Below are 24,342 nucleotides of genomic sequence, written 5' to 3'. Positions count from 1 at the left end.
CACCTGTCCTACAGAGAAAGCTCTACTGTTAGCACAGATCCGCTAACGGGACAGCTGATCTCTGTCACTGGCACAGCATGAGCAAAACAGCAGAGCAGAAATAAAAATACATGCGTTCACCAACCTTTAAAGCATGCGAGACCAGCGCCATCTGAACTCCTTACAGTGCGTTCTCTTGGCAACACACACACAAGCGCCCTGGTGGTATTATTATTTACCCAAACCCCCAACAGAACACAACACACTCGGAAGTGAGGGCGAGTCCTGCAACAGAGCTGGCGCAGAATCCACGATCTGCAAGTCATGTGTCACATCAGAGTCTGACGCACAGATGGTTTACAGATCAGCGTCCGCACGCAGCTCCGCTTTCTTTGATTGTGACGTAACGTGGCGTCTGAACGTAAAAGTCATTTATTTTTGGAACGTTTTCATTATGTCTATTTGTTTAATTGTCATTGTAATTTAATTTATTTGTTTAATTCTGTCTGTTTAAAATGTATTTAATAATAATAATATTAATATGCATCATTCATAATGCTATAATTTTAATATTTATAATATATTGATACATTTAATATTTATAATATATTATATTACTATTATATATTATTATTATTATTAGTAGTAGTAGTAGTAGTAGTAGTAGTAGTAGTAGTAGTAGTAGTAGTAGTAGAATTACTACTACTACTATTATTATTATTATTACATTTATTATTGTTGTTGTTATTATTATTAATATTACAATTATTATTATTATTATCGTTGTTGATGTTGTGATTATTACTATTATTTTTTTTCATTGTTGTTATTACTATTATTATTATTATTATTATTATTATTATTATTATTATTATTAATAATATTATTGTTGTTATTATTATTATTATTATTATTATTATTATTATTATTATTATTATTATTATTATTATTATTATTATTATTATTATTATTATTTTCGTAGTTGTTATTACTGTTATTATTATTATAATTTTTTGTTGCTGTTGTTATTATTATTGTTATTATTATTATTATTATTATTATTATTATTATTATTATTATTATTATTATTATTATTATTATTGTTGTTGTTGTTGTTGTTGTTGTTATTATGATTATTATTATGATTATTATTACTATTATTATTATTGTTGTTGTTGTTGTTATTGTTGTTGTTATTATTATTACTATTATTATTATTATTACTATTATTATTATTATTACTATTATTATTATTATTTTCCCTTTCTGTCTAGGAATATGTTATTTGTATGCATATGTATGATTATAGTTATTATTTTGACTGTAATTGTTATTGACCTTTTTTAAGGATCTGTGCGTGATCCATTGTATTTTGTTCTGATGTTTCTGTCAATTTATATCATGTTACTGTCTGATGTTCATTCAATACATCTATCTTTGCTCATTTGTTTAATTTACTACATTTTTATTAAATAATTAAATTGAATTATTTTACTTTATTAATCTAATTTCACATTAAATATATTTACATAGATCATTTAACTTACTTCTTAACATTTTTATATTATTAGGTTTATGTTGTTCTAGCTATAGTTCATGTAAATTCACATTTATTGTTAGTTTGGTTGTATGTGTTTTGTGTTTTTATTTATTAATTGATTGGACCTCATAAAACATCTGTAATTATTAATGATTAATATTATGTAGTGATTTCGTAATATTTTACCCTGGAAAAATTACATGCTTAATGATTTTTCTCGTATATATATATATATATATATATATATATATATATATATATATATATATATATATATATATATATATATGTATATATATATATATATATATGTATATATATATATATATATATATATATATATATATATATGTATATATATAATATATATATATATATATATATATATATATATATATATATATATATATATATATATATATATATATATATATATATATATATATATATATATATATATATATATATATATATATATATATTCCCATTCTGATATAAATGAGTATTTTTACCATATTTGTACCGTAGACTGTACAGATTTTTCAAGAACTTAATTTTTTTATTGCATAACAAGAACAATAGCACTCAAAAAATTAAGGAATACAGTGCTTACATTTTTTTACATCAAAGGAACAAATCAATAGAGAATAAAAACAAAAAATAAAAAATTTGCATTAGATAAAAATAATTCCAAAATTGCATACATCCTTATAACTTTTTAACTTTTAGGGTTTCGATACAATGCTTAAGATCAATTTCAAACAAATAAATGTTAGGTTTATCATTGCACCATTTTTGTCAATTTATTATAATTGTATGTCACAAAATATCTTTACGAGAAAACTGAATTTTGTTTGTAAGTTTAAATATAAGATATTCAACATCAAACCAAAACATTTGGGTATACAGTTGAAGTCAGAATTGTCAGCCCCCTGCTCCCTCCCCCCCCCCAATTTCTGTTTATAGGAGAGCAGATTTTTTCAACACATTTGTAAACATAATATTTTTAAAAATTAATTTCTAATAACTGATTTCTTTTATCTTTGCCATGATGACAGTAAATAATATTTGACTAGATATTCTTCAAGACACTTCTATACAGCTTCAAGTGACATTTAAAGGCTTAACTAGGTTAATTAGGTTAACTAGGCAGGTTAGGGTAATTAGGCAAGTTATTGTATAACGATGGTTTGTTCTGTAGACTATCGAAAAAAAATAGCTTAAAGGGGTAATAATTTTGACCCCAAAATGTTTTTTAAAAAATTAAAAACTGCTTTTATTCTAGCTGAAATAAAACAAATGAGACTTTCTCCAGAAGAAAAAATATTATCAGACATACTGTGAAAATTTCCTTGCTCTGTTAAACATCATTTGGGAAGTATTTAGAAAAGGGGGAAAAAAATCGAAGGGGGGCTAATAATTCTGACTTCAGCTGCATGTACATTCAAAAAACAGGTGTTTTATCGATTCCTCCTCTAAATCCCAAGTGCACTCAGATTCCATGTTTCTAAAAAAAATTTTAACAGTTTGTTTCACTGAATAAATTAAAAGCATTAGTTTATATGTCACTTCTTTATCTTTATTGGTGAGACAGTATTTACTCAATTCTAAACTTATTTCCCATTCAATCTGCTCAAATAAGAAATTCCAAAAAGGTTTGCATTTAGGCAACAATGTGGTCCTGCATAACTTTTTAATGTAAAAGTTATTAAATTTATCGTCTATAACTTTTACACCACTGAAACTTAACTGATTAGTATGTAAAACTTCGATTAAGAGGACATATTACCAGATAAGAGCTGAACAAGTCCACTAGGAATCACACCAAATATCGCAAATTCTTTAGTAGTTATGGGCATCCTGTAATAATTGAGAAATTCACAATAATCAAAAAGTTGTCCATTACTGTTGAATAACTGTAATAAGGATTTATTTTTGAAGGATAAACATTTGTTGTTCCATATTACTGATTTATGTGGAGAAAATGTATTCTTATAAATAAGCATCCAAAAACATACCTGTTTATGAAAAGAGGAAAGTTTTATTTTTCAAGAGCTTCTTGTTTTTATTTATTTATTATTTTATTTATTTTTTATTATTATTGAAAATACAAAATACAAATACAACAAAATGGCACTCAACTTTACAAATTTTGTATCACACATGAAACGCTCAACACAAAATAATATAGAAAACTACAAAAAAAATTATCCAAACTAAAGTAAAATTAAGAGTGAAAATAAAAAACATAAAAAGAAATCAAAATAAAACAGAAATCGTCTATGACAAGTTATATGATACAAATAAATTATAAAAAATTAAGGCAGGTTTTGTTTTCATTTTAGCCAGGGCATCCGAAAAGATTTTAAGTTCTTCTAGTGGAGAGGTTTTAAAATATGTGCATTTATGAATAAAATGTTTGGTTAATACAATGATCATATTTATGAAATAGTGCAAAAACAAAACAATCTTTAGTAATTCCATATAGCACATCTATCACATCTGTCATGTGAAAGTCAAACCTTCACCATCCACATTCTTTATTATCAACCAGTCTTGCACTTTTTACCAAAATATCAAGAACTTTTTTTTTTTTTAGTAAATAATAATAACAACACCCCAAAATAATTAAAAATAAAAATAAAACAAACACAAAAAACAAGAGTATGAATAATTAACTAAAATTCTTACAATTACAAACAAGCAGGACCTTTACATTAATCAAAATTGTTGAACCTAGAGCACAGTTGGACAGTTTTAATGGCCTTTCTATTAGTACTATGCTGAATAGTACAAAAGTAAATTTTCAGTTCCTTATAAAACACAGTAAAACAGGGTTTTTTTTTTGTTGGAAAATTTACAATTATGAATATGATTCTTAATCAACAAAATAAATAGATTAATAACAAAAACTTCGTTATTCAAATTAACATAATTAAAATATCTAAATATTACGTTTTCAAAATGCAAATTAATATTAAAGAGTACCTTTTTGGATAAAAACAGAAGCATCATACCAAAGCTTTTTAACATAACCACAGTGCCAAAAGATGTGGGGTACAGTTTCCAAATACAATGAACAAAAAGAGCAATTCATATCAAAATCCTTTTGAAATGTACTGAGAAGGTGTTTAACTGGGTAGAATTTATGAATTAATTTAAAAGGTATTTCTTTTATCTTATTCGTAACCAAAAATTTTGGGAATTCTTTCCCATTTAGGAATTCTCACAAAATTATTCCAATAGGTAACAGAGCTAGGTTTGGAAACAACTTGGTGTCAAGAACTTCATGTCCCAGGATGCACTTCACAGCGTGATGTCATTCACCGGCGTCCGCTGCGGCAGCGCTGACTGTTGCAACAACACAGAAAGACTGACAATCAATAGGTACTGTATACATTTACCTTCTGGTAGTATTTTTGCAAACAAATGTGTATTTTAAACATTGTAAACAATCATGTAACCTATATAAACATTCGGCAGTAATTATATGTTTTAGGGGTCAACAAATACCGCTGCTCGCTAAGACATCTGCCTATTCGTTGCCAGATTTATGATGGTTCTGTATTTAAACCATTTTCAGTCTTGCAATTCTTATTCAATTATTTTCACTGTCCTGAAGAAGACTCGTTGTTTTTGTAATTTGATCGTGGACGAAACAGTCTATTCCATAATATCCTGAATAATACAGTTAACCCAGCAAAATACACCGGAGTATATTTTTAGATATCTGACTGTAACTTGAATAGATACCAAATTTGGATATTTTTGTCTTTGATCAAAAAGTAGAGAACTTCCTATTACATAAACCCCCCACAAAATGCAGGTTATGTGCATGACTTTCTAAATTTTAAAACATAATAGTGTTTAAAGGGACAGTTCACCCCAAACTGTATAATAATTTGTAATAAACTGTAATAATTTACTCCCCTTTACTTGTACCAGACATGACTGAGTTTGTTGAACCAAAAAAAAAAGAAGATATTCAGAATTTTTGAAGAATGCTGAAAACCGGTAATCATTGACTTTCATATTGTTTGTTTTTGTCTACTATGGAAGTCAATAGTTACCAGTTTTCAGAATTCTTCAAAATATCTTCTTTTGTGTTCGGGTTAAAGAAACATATAAAAGTTTGGTTGCACTTGAGGGAAAGTAAATATTGAGTTAAGTAAAAATTTTTGTTGAACTGCCCCTTTAAAACACAGTGTAAAACTGAATAGAATGCCTCTTATTGTCAATGTACACATATATAATGCACATTATATACATCTGCGATGACATTAAGTGCATCTCAATACACAGTGCGAATATGTAAATATATTCTTACAATACAAATCTCTCTAAACAACAAGCTACAGTGGAAATAACTGTAGTCGATAAAAATAGGGGATGAGGGGGGGGGGTATTGTTAGGTGGATTGAACGAGAGATATATATACAAGGTGTAATATGTAAATGTAGGATGATTCATATAGTAGTGCAAAATAGGAGATGGGAGGGGTGTAAGTTGAGGTGAGGTAAAGTCTGTTTATTAGTAAACCCCTTTCTAATGCATGTTAATTTTTTATGCTCTTAGCTGTCTCCATGGTGATGAAGTCATCGGTCGAGGAGGAGGAGGGAGGATGGGGTCTTGGGATCCCAGAGAAGATGAGAAACAATGCCAACTGGGTGGACGTCACCCAAGAGTTCAAAGGAGCTTGTAAAGGTGTGTGTGTTTGTATGGGTTTAATATGAAACAAGCCATATGATGCATTTTTAGAAGGTCAGTGGCTGTACTTAATTTATAATTACTGTATTACCATATTAATTACTAAATATATAGAATATTTCAGTGTGGTGATGCCAGTGGCCCATTAACATTTCATGCTTGTTGTCAAACTATTTTAATAAATGTAACAAGAGGCAATTCAATCATATCTCAACGTTAAAACAGCTACCATGATGCTATTCATCAATATGTGGTCCTTTTAGGATTCTCTGGAGATATGGAAATTAAAAATGTAAAACAGGAAATACGTTAGGACCATTGTATTTGTTTACATTCCTCAAAATGGTCTATATTACTTGCACTCAGGCCTTTGTTATCGCAGTTATAAAATCCTAACAGGCTTATTGGCAGTCTGATGTGAAGCGGAGCACTGTTATATAAGTCCGAAGGGCTTTAATCTGCAAAAACAACCATCCTGGATGTACTTTATCCCGCTTATTGCGTAGATACTTGCCACAAAATGTACAAATTTAACTCAAAATAATGTTCTCTGCCATATTAGTTTATTAATTCTTTAAATAAAGCAAAGCTGACGTATACAAAATCGTCTGAATAGAGTATACACTAACCTGTGCATTGTTCAGTCACCAAACATGCCATAGGCTACGTTTACGTGCACCCAAATAGTCAGTTTTTAAACGGATTGATGGTTTAATTGGGTTCAGAAACATTCGTAAACACATGGTCCAATTGAGTACATCATTTACTTTCCCTCATGTGGTTTTAAAGCTTTAAGTGTTTCTATCTTCACAAAAGAAGATGTTTCGAAGAATGTTGGTTGCTAGTACCCATCAACTTCCATAGAAGCATTACTATAGAGGTCAATGAGCTCCAGATACCAGCATTCTTCAAAATATCTTCTTTTGTGTCCAGCAGATGAAAGAAACCACCTTCTGATTAGTTTGTCTAAAAAGTAACTTAATTACTCGATACGTTATTTAATTTCTTGGCTCAATACTGCTTAAAAATGGTTTAAATTACTAAGCATATATAAATTAAACTCTTTTGATTCTTTAAATTTGGTAACCCTTTAGATTTAGTTTTTAAAAAGGAAGAAATGTTAAACAAATGGATTCAATTAATTTTTGGGTGAACTACCCCTTTAAGGATTATTATAATCATGGTCAAGATAGCCGTGACTGAGCAGCAGAGAGTTATTATTGGACAAACTACAGTAGATTTCTCAAAATAGCTATTTTCCACAAAGCCCTGAGAAGCATGAAGAAGAAATATGTCAGGATGTTTATGTGACGTTGACATTAATATTTAAGGCAGATTTTTCATGAACAAGCAAAAGAGTACATTTATCATTATCTATCTGCATTCACCGGCCACTTTAGTAGGTACACCTGTCCAACTGCTCGTTAAAGCAAATTTCTAATCAGCCAATCACATGGCAGCAACTCAATGCATTTAGGCTTGTAGACATGGTCAAAACAATCTGCTTCAGTTCAAACTGAGGCTACAATTCACACAGGCTCACCAAAATTGGACTATAGAAGATTGGAAAAAAACGTTGCCTGGTCTGATGAATCTTGATTTGAGCCACATTCAAATGGTAGGGTCAAAATTTGGCATCAACAACATGAAAGCATGGATCCATCCTGCCTTGTATCAACGGTTCAGGCTGCTGGTGGTGGTGTAATGGTGTGGGGGATATTTTCTTGGCACACTTTGGGCTCGTTAGTACCAATTGAGCATCCTGTCAACGCCACAGCATACCTGAGTATTGTTGCTGACCATGTCCATCCCTTTATGACCACAGTGTACCCATCGTCTGATGGCTACTTCCAGCAGGATAACTCGCCATGTCGTAAAGCGTGAATCATCTCAGACTGTTTCTTGAACATGACAATGAGTTCACTGTACTGAAATGGCCTCCACAATCAACAGAACTCAATCCAATAGAGCACCTTTGGGATGTGGTGGAACGGGAGATTCGCATTATGGATGTGCAGCCGACAAATCTGCAGTGACTGTGTGATGCTATCATGTCAATATGGACCCAAATCTCTGAGGAATATTTCCAGTACCTTGTTAAATCTATGCCATGAAGGATTAAGGCAGTTCTAAAGGCAAAAGAGGTCCAACCCGGTACTAGTAATGTGTACCTAATAAAAAAAAAAGTGCCCGGTGAGTGTATATAGGGTTATGTAATACATTACAGCTAATGCTTATCCTCAGTGATTTTAATTGCTTGTCTGATTCATTGTGTGAAAGTGTAATGAGGCATGACTGCAGAAATACCCTCTTTTTTTCCTGATGTTGTCAGTTTTGCCATTTATGGTCATGTAGGATTCTAAAATTAACTTTCTTTTCCATGCAAGCTTCACCACGTCATGAATCAACTCCAGCACTGCACCATAAATCCCCTGAAAAGTCCATCAGCCATGTTTCATTGGCATCACATGTACACTCTGTCCTATATATTGATGAAATATTTACTGAAACTGTAAGAAATTCACTGATCACAGTTTTATTTTATTCGCAGAACTCAGACTTGGCGAGTTGCTCCATGACAAACTGTAAGAATATCGCCGTTTTGTTTTATGGGTTACTTTTAAATGTGTTCAGTATTCATTTACAATGCAGCCGGTTGGTAACGCTATATTCAACTGCTGATGTTTCTGTAGGTTCGGTCTGTTTGAAGCCATGTCTGCCATTGAGATGATGGATCCGAAGATGGATGCTGGGATGATTGGAAATCAAGTCAACCGTAAAGTCCTCAACTTTGACCAAGCTGTTAAGGTAGCAACCGAAAAAAGCTGTTTCACAATCATCTCAACCATCATATTTAATTTGGTTTTCTGCAGTTAATCGATGTTAATTGCATTAGTTACTGTTGGAATTTGAGTCAAAACCGTTGAAGTCAATATTATTAGCCCTCCTGTGAATTTGTTTTTCTTTTTTAAATATTTCCCAAAGGATGTAAAACAGAGGCAGGAAATTTTCACAGTATTTCCAATTTTTTTTTCTTCTGGAGAAAGTCTTGTTTTATTTCAGCTAGAATAAAAGCAGAACCACTGTTACCCTAACTCGCCTAATGAACCTAGTTAAGCCTTTAAATGTCACTTTAAGCTGAATGCTAGTGTATTAAGAAATATCTAGTCAAATATTATTTACTGTCATCGTGGCAAAGATAAAAGAATCAGTTATTAGAAATGAGTTATTAAAACTATTATGTTTGGAAATGTGCTGAAAAAACCTGTTCTGTTCCATTAAGCAGAAATTGGGGGGAAAATATACAGGTGGTCTAATAATTCAGGAGGGCTAATAACTCTGACTTCAGCTATAGTCATACAAACACAGTATACTCTCCCCCGGTTTCACAAACAAGGTTTAAGGCTAGTCAAGATTAAATTGCATGTTTGCGCTGTCTCAACTCAAAATAACTTGCGATGAGATGTCTTAAAATACGTCAGTGTCATTTTTTATCTCCAGGTGCTCACCAGTAATATATTTTTCTAAGGCCATTTTTATTAATGTGGCTTAAATAGCCTAATTTAACTAAGACCTAGTCCTGGCGCAATCTAAGCCTTTGTGAAACTGGGCCTTTGTGTCTTAATTTCTTTTTCCCTCTGTCTTTGTGTATATCTGAAGGATGAAGCCATACGGGTGAAGGATCTAAGTATTCCTGAGCTCATCGGGATCATGGACACATGTTTCTGCTGTCTGGTTAGTATGTTGGGGAAAGTTACTTTAAAAGTATTGCATTACAATCTTGAGCTGCTTTATGTTACTTAGGCCTCCACTGAGCAGTACTGTATGTTTTCTTGTGTGCTGTTCAGATTGAGGACTCTTTCGTTATGTTCTGGGCTGTTTTTGCCCCATTGACTTCCATTAGAGCCACATTTTTTGATTGCAAAGCCATGACACCATTTAATCATGCATTCTTGTTTGTCATTTTTAGTGTTGATCATCAGTTGGCACCATTAACCCTATAGATAGGCCTGTGCAAATAAGTTTCTGGCTTTTATATGGAGTTATATGCAGTATAAAAGTAAATTATGGTGTGTGTGCGTTGAGATGATAACCGTTTTCAAGGTATACCGTGGTTTTGAATAGTCAAGGTTTTAAAACCGCCAAAAATTTTCTCCTATACCATTCTTAAGGTATAAGTAAGATGTTTTATTTACATTTTTAGGACAACAGTATCTCTGCGGTATACTCTGGATGCCTCACACCCAGCACACTACCTGTTCGAACTGTCTGGTCGGCGCTTCAGAGCACCAAGCACAAAAACAGCCAGACACAGGAAAAGTTTCTTTCCTCAGGCTGTCTACCTTATAAACAGTTAAATATTCCCCTACTGTGCAATATATATGTGCAATACTTTCTCATACGTATTTGTACACCACCTTATATCAATTTGCAATGCAGTACCTTCTCCATTCGCATTTGTACACCGCACCTTATAACCTGTATATTTATAACAATCTGTTTACACAATTCAACATCCAGATTTTTGGACTAATTGCATCTCTGTTTATTGTTTATCGTCTTTTTTATTTATTTATTTATTTTGTGTTGTCACTTGTCACTTTATGGACGCTGGAAGCTTCTGTAGCCAAAAGAAATTCCTTGTGTGCGTAAAGCACATTTGGCAATAAAACTGATTCTGATTCAGCAGAAAAGATATCCAAAGATATCCATTTTAAATTAATTAATTTAAATCTGTGTTTTTGAAACTAATGAAGATAGCTGAAGTCAATTGTTCATTTTAATAATTTAGCCTGACATGTTTACTGTTCAAAAATATTCCAAATGTTTCTCAAAATAAAATATATTGTGTTCAAAGTCGCTGTTTTTTATCCAGACATTAAAATAGAATATATTTTAGAGTGGGAATCACAATACTGTGAAACCGTGATATTTTTATCCAAGGTTATCATACCGTCAGAATCTTATATCGGCCCATGCCTAGTGTGCATAAATACACATTCTATGTTTACACTTTCTATTATTTTCCCAAACATATCAAGGTAAGTGTGCAAAGGTCTCACACTCTCTCACACACATTATACTCCATATAAAAGCCAAAAACTAGGCTTTTTTGCACTGTAATTCCTGATCAACAGTAAAAATTACAAATTGTTCCTCTTCCCAATAGTGAAAACCACCAACAATAGAGAATGCATGATCATATGGTGTCAAGGCTTTGCAGTCAAAAATATCATAACGGAAGTCAATGGGGCAAAAACAGCCCCAAACATAACGAAAGGGTAGTCAATTTGTGCAGAGTGTATCGTTGATTTTCTTTGAAAAGTTCCAAAGCATTTTCCCAAAATATGTGTCAAAATAACATTTGCCACCAAATATCATTCCATTTGCTGAAACACAGAAAAAGTTGTGGCCAAATTAAGCCTGAAAATCACCCCAGAGTGGATGAAAACATCCCCAACAGCACACAAGGGTTAAACATTGATATAAATGGTAGTTTAAGTTATCCAAAATGGTTGAGTTTCCATCTCTAATGGACATTTTGCAGCCTGTTAAATTTGCTTTTGTTCTTATGACTGTATTCAGTGGTTCAGTATTGAATGTTTTCTCTCTCCGTCTCAGATCACGTGGCTGGAGGGACATTCTCTGGCTCAGACCGTCTTCACGTGTTTGTATGTTCATAATCCGGATCTGATTCAAGACCCTGCGCTTAAGGCATTCGCTCTGGGTATCCTGAAGATCTGTGACATCGCCCGTGAAAAAGTCAACAAAGCTGCTGTGTTTGAGGAGGCAAGACACTCTTGTTTTTTCCAACTGTCCTCCCAGGAGTTTTGCTATATATATATAAATATTGATGGATTATAATGTAAATAGAATTTATGTCGAAGGTGGAATTTATCCACAATAATTATGGATTTACTCCTTATTCAGTGGTTGTTAGTTTAGTCTGTATAAGTGTAATGGATGCCAGCGAGTAAGGTGCTATGCAGGTGAACTTCACTCCTCTGACCTCAAAAAGTGCTCTAGTGACAGACACTAAAGGCCATGGTCTTTAGCCTATTTGTTAGAGCAGCCGAATCCCATGCACAGAAACGCTGATTCATTACATGTGGTGGCTCGTCCGGGATGGGAGTGAGGTTTATGGGTGTGAGTGTATTGGAGGCCAGCTGGGAAAGTGCTGTGCAGGTAAACCTCACGCCTGTCTCCTAGCGACAGACGCTAGAGACCATGGTCTTTAACCTCCTTGTTAGAGCAACTGACTCCTTTACAAAGAATCGCTGGTTCGATCCCAGCTCAGAGCAGGTTGGCTGGAGTAGGACCGGTGGGTTAATAATTAAAGTGGATTATGTACCTATGAGAAGAAGTTCTGTTTTATTATCATTTAATTTTAGGAAGTTTGATGTGAACCAGCATTTGATGTCTGAAAAGCAGTTGGTAAGGGATGATAGTGGGAGTTTGAGGTTGGGTTTTGTTGAGTTAGGTAGAGTTGGGTGTCATCTGCATAGCAATGAAAGTGGATCTGGTGTTTGCGGATAAACAAAAGGGGACCTAGAACCGAACCCTGGGCCACACCAGTAGTGACAGGAACTAATAACGAAGTCAAAGTTTTAAAAAATGTAATAATATAATAAATGTTTATATACATATTTATATATATTTATTTGCCATGTTATATTTTGCCATTGGTTTATTCTGTAAATGTGGATTTTTCTGTTGTATTATTACAGGAAGATTTTCAGGCCATGACCTACGGCTTTAAAATGGCTAACAACGTAACTGATCTGAGAGTGACGGGTAAGTGTGCCTTTTTTTTTTCTTCAAATTATTCATGTTAATTAGAATTCACTAGTTCTTGTTATTTTAATTCAAAATCAAGTAAATTCATTTAAAAACATGCACATTTTGTAGGAAGGATGCATTACATTTTATTAAACGTGACTGTAAAGATATTTATCACTTTTTTTAATGTTACAATTTATTGTTTTTTTTTTTTACATGCATATTTTTTATTTATTTTTTAACTTTTATCAAAGAATTCTGAAACAATAAATATAATATTAAAATGATTTCTGAAGGATCATCTAAAGCACCGAAGACTGGAGTAATGATGGTGAAAATGTTAATGTGGAAAACATTTTTTAAAAATCGAATCTGTTATTCTTGGGAGAATTTATATGTAAATCCAGCTTTGCTGAGCAAAAAATAAAACAATATATACATCTATAATTTTAAATTGACATTAGGCTTTTGACAAATTGACATTTAAATCTTAGGCTACATGTTCATCATGTTGTTCAGTGGAATAAATGTTATTTTTGAAAGTTTTTTTATTAATATATATTTTTATTGTATAATTTTTGATTATATGGCATTCAGTATATTCATCTCTCTGTTAAATATTCCTGAAGGAATGCTGAAAGATGTTGAGGATGAACTTCAGAGGAAAGTGAAGGTATGAAGGCTCATAATTAAACATTATTTAGTTATTATTTTTTAATTATTTTTAATTTAATTATTATTTAATTACTTTTTAAATAAGCCTCTTTTCCTTTTCCTCACAGAGTACCCGCAGTCGACAGGGGGAACAGCGAGATCCTGAGGTGGAACTGGATGTAAGATTGATGTATTTCTCTTCATTAGAGATTTAGCCATGTAACGACGTTTTAATAGCTTTGTTTCCATCCAAAGACGCCAATTAGATTTATGCGCAAAATCTGGAATATCACATAGAAGATTTGAGAATAAAGTTTCCATCCAGTGAGTCAAAAAGAACAAAATGGTCACGTGCTGATAAAGTGGCGCCAAATATCAAAACTAAATGAAAATAGGCATTTTCTGTGATTGTTGAAGCCATTGTGGGACTTTTTTCGTGTATAATAAATTACTCAGAAGACGAAACGCAATGAACCCTTGGTGGATTTTAGAGGTGTGAGACAGTTCTGGATGTAATAATATAATAATAGTAATACTGAACCACTATGATGACGGACATTGGTTGAGGGATTTTAGAATGACCAAAGCAACATTTCAGATGTTTTACAATGTGCTCGCTTCACTGGTTTCTTATTCAATTCAATTCACCTTTATTTGTATAGCGCTTATACAATGTAGATTGTGTCAAAGCAGCTTCACATCATAGTAAGATCATAGTAAATAGGAACAGTGTAGTTCAGTTTGTAGTGTTTAAGTTTAGCTCAGTTTAGCTCAGTTCAGTGTGGTTTAATAATCACTACTGAGAGTCCAAACACTGAAGAGCAAATCCAACGATGCGCAGCTCTATAGATCCCAAACCATGCAAGCCAGTGGCGACAGCGGAGAGGGAAAAACAACTTCACTAATGGCGGAAGTGAAGAAAAAAAACCTTGAGAGAAACCAGACTCAGTTGGGCACGAGCATTTTAATTTCTCCGCTGGCCAAACGTCTTGTGCAGAGCTGCAGTCTCAGTGGCGGAGGCTGTAAGTTGGCCTCAGCGAAGACTCGTCTGTCCCTGGAGTGTCACAGGAATCAGTCTCATGTTCCACTCCTCCATGACCACCACAGTAGCTGCTCGGGATACGGCCTGGTCCAGGATATGGAAACCTTGGGATCATCTCGTCGTTGGTCTTGGATCGAATCAGTGACTCTGCATAGTCTGAGGGCCTCGGGAAGAGTATCCCCAGGTGGAAATGGAGAATAAAGAGAATAATTAGCATAGCTGCTGTTCATAGTGTATATAAACAAGATGCAGAACCTGTGTGGAAACCCGCTAAGTGGTGCATTGAGTGTATGCTTTTCTTATGAAACTATATATACTCTAAATCACAGTACTTTTTTTGTTGCGCATGCTGGAATTTTGTGTTTTGAGATGTATTGTGTCTCTTCTTCCCTCAGCATCAGCAGTGCTTGGCTCTGTTCAGTCGTGTTAAATTCACTCGTCTGCTGCTCAGCGCGCTCATCTCCTTCACCAAAAAAGAGGTATGACATTATTAAATCCGCTCGCCGCTTCACAGAACAGTTCATCAGCTCGTCTCCTGATCGTTTAATTGATTGATTTGACATTTCAGACGAGTGCTGTGAGCGAAGCACAGAAGCTAATGAGTCAAGCTGCTGATTTACTGCCCGCAATCCACGCCACCATACAGTATGGCATACAGTCACAGAATGACACCACCAAAGGAGGTAACACACTTCTTACATCACAAAACATTGATCGTGATAAGCACAAACCAGTAGCCCCTACCATGCAGTTGGATTAGCTGGTTAGCCAATTAAGTTTCTGTTTAGTTTGCAGCTATCTTGACTTTTAGGTACAATGAAGGTCAGCTTTAATCACTTTATGTTTTCATGGTATTATGGAGCAGCTGAGTTACTTTCCTGGTACCTAAAAACCCATAATTGGTGCATCTAAACTGAGGCTGCGTTCGAAACCGCCTACTACTCAGTAGGTACTGCATTTGAATTTAAACGTACTACTCGGCTGTTAGAATAGTATGTTCTATACAGTATGAATGTGAAAAGTATGAATGCAATTCGGATGTACTACATCCGCCATTTTGTCATTGTCACGTGACCTACCTGCGTCAGTTGCGTCGATTCACTCCCATTCATGAAATCGCTCGCGGGGCATCATGGGATAACGCAGCATGCATGGGATGCGCACTTCAGAATCTCGCTGGAAGTAGTAAGTCATCCGGGTTCTTCTCGCATACTGATTTTCGAATTCTATGAATTTGGACATACTACTCGGCTCGCATACTGATTTTAGCGTACTGTATAGTATGGAAGTAAGCAGTTTCGGACGCAGCCTGAAACTTAATTGGCTAGCAAGCTAAACTGGCTTCATAGTACAGGCCCCTGGATTGAAGATGCTGTAGGTCTTTGTCTGTTCTAAAGCATAACAATACCATAGTATGTTTGCAGATATTTAAGAAATATGCTAAGTGACCACACTTGTTTATCTGAAAAACAATGCTGAAGTCAGTTTTTCTGCTTTGAAAATGTGTGTTCTGTGCCAGAATGTCTGTCTTTGTTTTGGCCTCTGTAACCAGCCCACTGCCAGTTTACCCAATTAAATTTCAGCATCTTGGTAGAAATGACGGCACATTTTATTTTAGTCTTGAAAGTGGGAGCAACCAAAAATGCAGCCTCTAGAGGGCAGTAGCAGGCTCCAAAATGACATTTCAATAATTTTCTCTCATATTTGTTGGCAAATTGGCGATCCCAGGCCCATCTTTGCTCCTAAAGGACTAGACCTTTATTGGATGCTGCTTTTGTACCAAATCACATCATTTAACCAATTTACCTGATTACTAGCTCTAAACTGCTCCTGTAGCAATTTTTTTTGGAATGTGTTGCAAGAACTAAAATTTAAATAAAAAATTGAAGTAAAATAAAAATAATGAACACATTAAATAATGTTTGTTGTGTTGTCTGCAAGCAAATACAAGTCAAAGTAAATTTAGAAATATCTACTTTTTTATTTGCATTTTCCATACTGTCCCAACTTTTTCTGATGTGGGGTTGTATATATACACCTTAGTAGTACCAGGTTGGACTGCCTTAATCCTTTGTGGCATAGATTCAACAATGTACTGGAAAAGTTGCTTAGAGATTTTGCTCCATATTGACATGATAGCATCACACAGTTGCTGCAGATTTGTCGGCTGCACATCCATGATGCGAATCTCCCGTTCCTCCACATCCCAAGATGCTCTATTGGATTGAGATCTTGTGACTGTGGAAGCCATTTGAGTACAGTGAACTCATTGTCATGTTCAAGAAACCAGTCTGAGATGATTCAAGCTTTATGACATTACGCATTATCCTGCTGGAAGTACATCAGAAGACGGGTACACTGTGGTCATAAAGGGATGGACATGGTCAGCAACAATACTCAGGTAGGCTGTGGCGTTGACACGATGCTCAATTGGTACTAATGGGCCCAAAGTGTGCCAAGAAAATATCCCCCACACCATTACACCACCAGCAGCCTGAACAGTTGATGCAACAGTTTGTTGATGCCAAATTCTCCGACCATCCAAATGTCATAGCAGAAATCAAGACTCATCAGACCAGGCAACGTATTTCCAATCATATTTGTCCAGTTTTGGTGAGTCTGTGTGAATTGTAGCCTCAGATTCCTGTTCTTAGCTGACAGGAGTGGAACCCGGTGTGGTCTTCTGCTGCTGTAGCCCATCCGCCTCAAGGTTGGATCTGTTGTGCGTTTAGAGATGCTCTTCTGCAGTCCTCGGTTGTAATGAGTGGTTATTTGAGTTACTGTTGCCTTTCTATCAGCTGGACCCAGTCTGGCCATTCTCCTCTGACCTCTGACATCAACTAGGCATTTGCGTCCACAGAACTGCCACTCACTGGATATTTTCTCTTTTTCTGACCATTCTCTGTAAACCCTAGAGATGGTTGTGCGTGAAAATCCCAGTAGATCAGCAGTTTCTGAAATACTCAGACCAGCCCGTCTGGCCCCCACAACCATGCCACGTTCAAAGTCACTTAAATCACCTTTCTTCTACATTCTGATACTCGACTTGAACTGCAGCAGATCCTCTTGGCCATGTTTACATGCCTAAATGCATTGAGTTGCTGCTATGTGATGGCTGATTAGAAATTTGCATTAACGAGTAGTTGGAGAGGCGTACCTAATATAGTGGCCGGTGACTGTAAATATTCAACCCCAAATCAGAAAAGGTTGGGACAGTAAAAAAATATTTTCTTGAGAAATAATTGCCTTTTTAATCCATAAATGAACACCTCATGTCTTTTTTTTCCGTGCAGATCACCCGATTATGATGGGATTCGAGCCTCTGGTTAACCAGCGCCTGCTCCCTCCTACCTTCCCGCGATATGCCAAGATCATCAAGCGAGAGGAGATGGTCAACTACTTCAGCAAACTCATAGAGCGTATTAAGAGCGTGTGCGAGGTCATCAACATTACCAACCTGCACAGCATCCTGGTAAATAACTCCCGACATCAACACATTTTACAGAAGCACTGCGGATTAAATGACTCTAATTCTTGCATCACTGTGTATTCAGGATTTCTTCTGTGAATTCAGTGAGCAGTCTCCATGTGTGCTGTCTAGATCTCTGCTGCAGGTGAGACCAGCCTCATCTCACATTATACTTTATTATGAACACACTCAACACATAAATCACATATAATAGGTCACAAACTTATACAGTTGAAGTCAAAATAATTAGCTCTGCTGTGAATTTTTATTTCCTCTTCCAATATTTTGCCAAATAATGTTTAGCAGAGCAAGGAATTTTTCATAGTATTTCCTATAATATTTATTCTTCTATAGAAAGTCTTGTTGGTTTTATTTTGGCTGGAATAAAAGCAGTTTTTAATTTTTAAAAACTTTTTAAGGCCAATATTATTAGCCCCCTTGAACAATATTTTTTTTTTCCGATTGTCTACACCACTGTTATACAATAGCTATGTTTCCGTCCAAAGATGCTAATTAAATTTATGCTAATTAACTTTTCAGGCAAATTAATCAGAAAGTGGTTTCTTTCATCTGTTGGACACAAAAGAAGATATTTTGAAGAATGCTGGTTTCTGGAGCTCATTGACCTCTATAGTAATCCTTCTATGGAAGTTGATGGGTACTAGCAACCAACATTCTTCGAAACATCTTCTTTTGTGAAAATAGAAACTCTTAAAGCTTTGAAACCCCATGAGGGAAAGTAAATGATGTACTCAATCGGACCATGTGTTTACGAATGTTTCTGAACCATCAATCTGTTTACAAACTGACTATTTGGGTGCACGTAAACGTAGCCTATGGCATGTTTGGTGCCATCTTGTGACTGAACAATGCACAGGTTAGTGAATACTCCATTCAGACGATTTTGTTTAAGTCAGCTTTGCTTTATTTAAAGAATTAATAAACTAATATGGCAGAGAACATTATTTTGAGTTAAATTTGTAGATTTTGTGGCAAGTATCTACGCAATAAGCTGGATAAAGTACCTCTAGGATGGTTGTTTTTGCAGATATAATAATAATAATATAGTAATGGGTCATAAACTTATACAGTTGAAGTCAAAATGATTAGCTCTGCTGTGAATTTTTATTTCCTCTTCCAATATTTTGCCTAATGATGTTCAGCAGAGCAAGGAATTTTTCATAGTATTTCCTATAATATTTATTCTTCTATAGAAAGTCTTGTTGGTTTTATTTCGGCTAGAATAAAAGCAGTTTTTAAAAACTTTTTAAGGTCAATATTATAAGCCCCCTTAAACGATATAATTTTTTCGATTGTCTACAGAACAAACCACTGTTATACAATAGCTATGTTTCCATCCAAAGATGCTAGTTAAATTTATGCACAAAACTCGAATATCGTGCGTTTCGACTCGAACTCGCATCGTTTCCATCCAATGAGTCACAAAATCGTCACTTCCTGATTAACTGGCGCCAAATATCAAAAGTAAAAACTGAATTTGCTGCGGTAAGTGAAGCTGCGCGAATCTTTTCCTTATTTAATAATTGACTTGCGCCTCATAATACAATGGCGGCGTGCAATGAACGCATTGTGGTGTTTGATGATGTGGAGCACAGACACTCCTGACAATACTGGAGGTAATTAATAATATATTAGCAATAATATTGAAACCGTTACGGCATTTTAGAATGACCAAAACAACATTTCAGATGTTTTGCAATGTGTTCAGACTGCTGGCTTGTCAATTCACGCACATTTTTACCATCACATGATCTCTTATAACAAAATCACATGACTTTTTTTAACGCACATATTGGAATTTGTTCGGTAAAAGTGTTTCCATCATAGTTTATGCGAATTTTTTCTTATCGAATAAAAAGTTTATGCTACTCAGTTATGCGCATACGTTTTTTTATGCGCATTTTAAAAATGTATGTGCATCTTGGCGCATCAACCGTCTTTTTATGCGCATATCCATAATGCACATAAAAATAGGTGGATGGAAACATAGCTAATGACCTGCCTAATTAACCTAATTAACCCTTTGAATGTCACTTTAGGCTGAATACTAGTGTGTTAAAAAATATCTAGTCAAATATTATTTACTGTCATCATGGCTAAGATAAAATAAATCAGTTATTAAAACTGTTATGTTTAGAAATGTGTTGAAATCTCTCCGTTTAACAGAAATTGGGGAAAAATATAGATGGATGGCTAATAATTCAGACTACGACTGTAGATTTGCTTCTCAGCTGACTGTTGTGTTTGTGTGATGCAGACCACGTTTCTGATCGACAATAAGAAGGTGTTTGGGACTCATCTGATGCAGGATATGATTAAAGATGCGTTGCGCTGTTTTGTCAGTCCACCTGTTCTTTCCACAAAGTGAGTGATTTATTTATTTACACTGCACTTTAGACTTTTTAAACCTTGTGTACTGTTCGAATTGACTACCCTTTCGTTATGTCCGTGGCTGTTTTTGCCCAATTGACTTCCATTCAGTGGTGGAAGGAGTACTGAAAAATCATACCCAAGTAAAAGTACCATTACTTGCCTAAAAATGTAGTACAAGTAGAGTAAAAGTATCTGCTGTAAATATTACTCAAAGTATGAGTAAAAACTAGCCCTTTTAAAAGTACTCAAGAGTAGCGAGAATTACGCTGTGAAAAGCTGATGCATTTACATGTAATTTGTGGATGTGTGTAAACGTAACATTCTGTAGTGCATCTAGTTAATGCCCAGCAGGCACACAATGTCATAAGACGTTATTATTAGGTTAGATTTATTTTTTTGACTTCTGGTGACCAAAATTCAATGTCTAGCCAGCATCTAAGGGCAATGTTATTTTGATGTCCAATAATGACGTCAAATGACGTTGATATTTGGTCAATTTTAGGTTGTTAGAAAGTAACCAAAATCCAACGTCGAATCAACATCTAAAACCAACATCATATTGACGTCAAATACTGCCATTTATTCGTCAGGTATGGCAACCAAAATCAAACGTCTGATAAACGTCAATAGTGGTAGCGTCCACACAACGTCAAGCTGTTACACCATTAGACATTGATATTTGGTTGATTTTAGGTTGGAAGTTGGACATTGATGTCGACCTGACGTTGGGTTCTGACGTCAAACCGATTTTCATTTCCAAACAACATGCAACGTCCCCATGACATTGGGGTACAACGTCAATCTGAAGTCATGTTGACGTCTTGTGCCTGCTAGGTGTTTAAGGCCATTTGGGTCATCATACAGTAAACAGTCTCCGTCTCTGTCATACAGTAAATAGTCTCTGGGTCAATGTGTGTAAAGACTTTGGACATCTTCTTGGACACTTTTAATCCTTCCAAACAGTTTGTTGCAATTATAAATCGCCCATGTGTTAAGGTAGTTCATTATGATGCGATTTACCTTCTGTGTGCCATTTGGTTGGATTCGCAGGCCTGATTTTTCTAATCCCCAAAGACAAGAAAAAATAAATTAGTGACTGCAGATTTAAGGAAAGTAGTGGAGTAAAAGTACCGATACGGCACTAAAAATGTACTCAAGGGTAAGTAAAAGTACACGTTTTTAAAACTACTCAGTAATTACACTTACTGAGAAAAACTACTCAATTACAGTAATTTGAGTATTTGTAATCAGTTACTTTACACCACTGCTTCCATTATTGTTTCCCAGTGATGGGTTGCAGCTGGAAGGGCATCAGCTGCGTTAAGCATATGCTGGATAAGTTGGCGGTTCATTCCGCTGCGGCGACCCCGGATTAGTAAAGGAACTTAGCCGAAAAGAAAATGAATGAATTCCGTTATAACATAATTTTTACAACTCCGTATAAAAGCCCGAAACTTTGCTTTTTTTGCACTGCAACTAATGATCAACAATAAAAATGACAAATTGTACCTCTTTGCAACAGGGAAAACAACCAACAATCAAGAATGCATGATTGTATGCTGTCATCATGGCTTTGCAATCCAAAAATGTCATCATAAAGGAAGTCAATGGGGCAAAAACAGCCCCGAACATAATGAAAGGGTAGTACATTTGCCCTGAGTGTATTGTTGAGTTTTTAAAAAAAATTCAAAGCATTTTCTTGAAATAAGATTCGTCACTAAAAATCATTCCATTTGCTGAAACACAAAGAAATTTGTGTCCAAATTAAGCCTCAAAATGATATCAGAGTGGATTAAAACATTCCCAACAGGACACAAGGGTTAATCACATATTTTTTGTTGAACGTAAAACTTAATTATTTAAACCATTGTCAGGAAAATACATTTTTAGTTTATTTAACCTTTGGACTAAATGTTTATTAAAATAGGTGATCCTTTATCAGCATGTCTTTAAAATGTCTTAAAGTTCAAAAACTAAATTTCATACCTCAAATTCACTCAAATATGGTGTTGTAGGTGTTAATTCATTTTAAACAGGTCTTAGTTTTTCTTTGTCCATGTAAAGCTTCCTGACCGGTACGACCAACAATCCATCTAAAAAAAAAAAAAAAAGTTTAACAAAAGTTTTTTTTTTTAAACAAAAGTTATGCTGAAAAATGATCAAGTCTATAAAATTTTGACAAATGTTTTGACAAAATTATTTAAAACATATAGCTGAGAAATAACTAAGTTTGAATTTTAATCTTTTCCACTTCCATTACAAACAAATTCTTAGCGTTCAGCCCTGTATAAGACTGAGATTTCATTCATAAATATCTTATAAAGGTCTTAATTTGACTTGGTGAAACCTGCAGAAATCCTGCGTTATGGAAACACTTTTTGTTTGAAGGGGGTGTTTATTATATTGCAATGACACCTTTATAATCAGGATATGACACGCGTGAATATGAATGAGATTTTATGTATGCGTAGGGTATCTGTCATTTAGTGTCATTTGCTCAGTTTTTGTCCATTTAAATGCAAAGATGACATTGTTTGTTATGACAACTTGACATTACCAAAACAAAATGACTTGTCATAAGTTTGTCATAAACATGACTGTCATGAGGCCATTATAAGTGCAACATGAATATTTTCTGATCGCTTTTTTCAGTGGAATAAAAACAATTTGCCATAAATTCTCCTTGACATTGTCATTACTCTGTCAAATACTTTTATAACAGTGTCATTTATATGTATCGTTATTTATTAAATAATAATAATCAGTGTAGTGAAGGGAAGTCATTTTGCTAACTTGAGTCTTTGAATCTGGTGATAAACTATTATCAATTAAAGATCATATGACGTTCCGATGTTGTTTTAACTATTGTTTTTCTTCACAGATGCAGTTTGAATAATAACCACCAGGCTAAAGATTACATCGACTCCTTTGTCACACACTGCGCACGGGTTTGTGATTCATTTTATTCTAGCAGATGAAACTGTCTTTGATATTTAAAATGGTCAAGTAAGAGGATTATTGTGTGCCACAGCCGTTCTGCAGCCTCATCCAGATTCACGGCCACAACAGAGCACGACAGAGAGACAAACTGGGTCACATTCTGGAGGAGTTCGCCACACTTCAGGATGAGGTGCGTAGGCTAGATTTTCCTTTGGTTACATTAGGGCTGGACGATATGGCAACATTTTATATCACGATATATTTCTTAAAGAGCCCATATTATGGGTTTTTGAAAATGCCCTTCCATGTAGTGTGTAACATAGCTCTAAGTGAAGTGAAATATCCAGCTAAGGCTTAAATCTGTAAGTGTACAGTGTTTAAAACTATTGATTCATCTATAAAAGAGTCGACTCATAGTGCTTCAAACGAGTCGTCTTGATAACGAGTCATTAGGTGTTTCGCGATGACGCAGCTACGAAACACAAGTAGTTGCACGCGCAAACCCGGGAGATTTGAAACCTGCGGCCCCGCCCACTAACACAGGAAAAAAGCCCCACACACACACACACGCGCGCGCACACACACACAGAGACACACACAGACACCGGTGGAATGAAGTCAGGCTGTGCAGATGGATACTATCGACAGCCTACCCAAAGATGAAAGCTCAGCATTATAACATTCTGGAAACTACATGCTTACAAAGAAGACTTCATCAGTTTGTTAAAGGAAGGATCAGTAAAGACTGTCAGAACATGGATCAGTGCATCATGAATCAGTTTCTTCCCCCATTTCACCAGTGTAAGTACGTGCGATTAAAACTGTTGCCTCGTTTAC

General features: G+C 34.7%; 3 protein-coding genes across 4 annotated transcripts in view; 1 reads left to right on the top strand and 2 right to left on the bottom strand.

The window, feature by feature from the left end:
* Window positions 1-278, bottom strand: part of agtpbp1 (ATP/GTP binding carboxypeptidase 1) — a 57,128-nt gene extending 56,850 nt beyond the window's left edge. For both annotated transcript variants that reach the window (XM_056463042.1, XM_056463043.1), the window contains exon 1: window positions 125-278. The gene's annotated coding sequence lies outside the window, so the exon portion shown is untranslated. The remainder of the gene's footprint in view (window positions 1-124) is intronic.
* Window positions 1-24,342, bottom strand: part of antxr1a (ANTXR cell adhesion molecule 1a) — a 370,977-nt gene that overhangs the window by 146,086 nt on the left and 200,549 nt on the right. The gene's annotated exons all lie outside the window — the stretch shown is intronic.
* The window catches only part of naa35 (N-alpha-acetyltransferase 35, NatC auxiliary subunit), a 38,882-nt gene continuing 19,343 nt past the window's right edge, over window positions 4,804-24,342 (top strand). The window contains exons 1-16 of the mRNA XM_056463046.1: window positions 4,804-4,906; window positions 6,095-6,223; window positions 8,778-8,811; window positions 8,920-9,034; window positions 9,887-9,961; window positions 11,849-12,016; window positions 12,955-13,021; window positions 13,636-13,679; window positions 13,789-13,839; window positions 15,098-15,181; window positions 15,271-15,385; window positions 17,996-18,174; window positions 18,257-18,316; window positions 20,450-20,556; window positions 23,447-23,513; window positions 23,597-23,695. Of these exons, the coding sequence (XP_056319021.1) occupies window positions 6,103-6,223; window positions 8,778-8,811; window positions 8,920-9,034; window positions 9,887-9,961; window positions 11,849-12,016; window positions 12,955-13,021; window positions 13,636-13,679; window positions 13,789-13,839; window positions 15,098-15,181; window positions 15,271-15,385; window positions 17,996-18,174; window positions 18,257-18,316; window positions 20,450-20,556; window positions 23,447-23,513; window positions 23,597-23,695 (1,386 nt within the window). The 5' untranslated portion in view covers window positions 4,804-4,906; window positions 6,095-6,102. The remainder of the gene's footprint in view (window positions 4,907-6,094; window positions 6,224-8,777; window positions 8,812-8,919; window positions 9,035-9,886; window positions 9,962-11,848; window positions 12,017-12,954; window positions 13,022-13,635; window positions 13,680-13,788; window positions 13,840-15,097; window positions 15,182-15,270; window positions 15,386-17,995; window positions 18,175-18,256; window positions 18,317-20,449; window positions 20,557-23,446; window positions 23,514-23,596; window positions 23,696-24,342) is intronic.

Source organism: Danio aesculapii, chromosome 8 (genome assembly GCF_903798145.1).
Source record: "Danio aesculapii chromosome 8, fDanAes4.1, whole genome shotgun sequence".
Taxonomy (NCBI): domain Eukaryota; kingdom Metazoa; phylum Chordata; class Actinopteri; order Cypriniformes; family Danionidae; genus Danio; species Danio aesculapii.
Note: the sequence above shows the minus strand (reverse complement) of the source record. Positions and strands in the feature narration are given on the sequence as shown.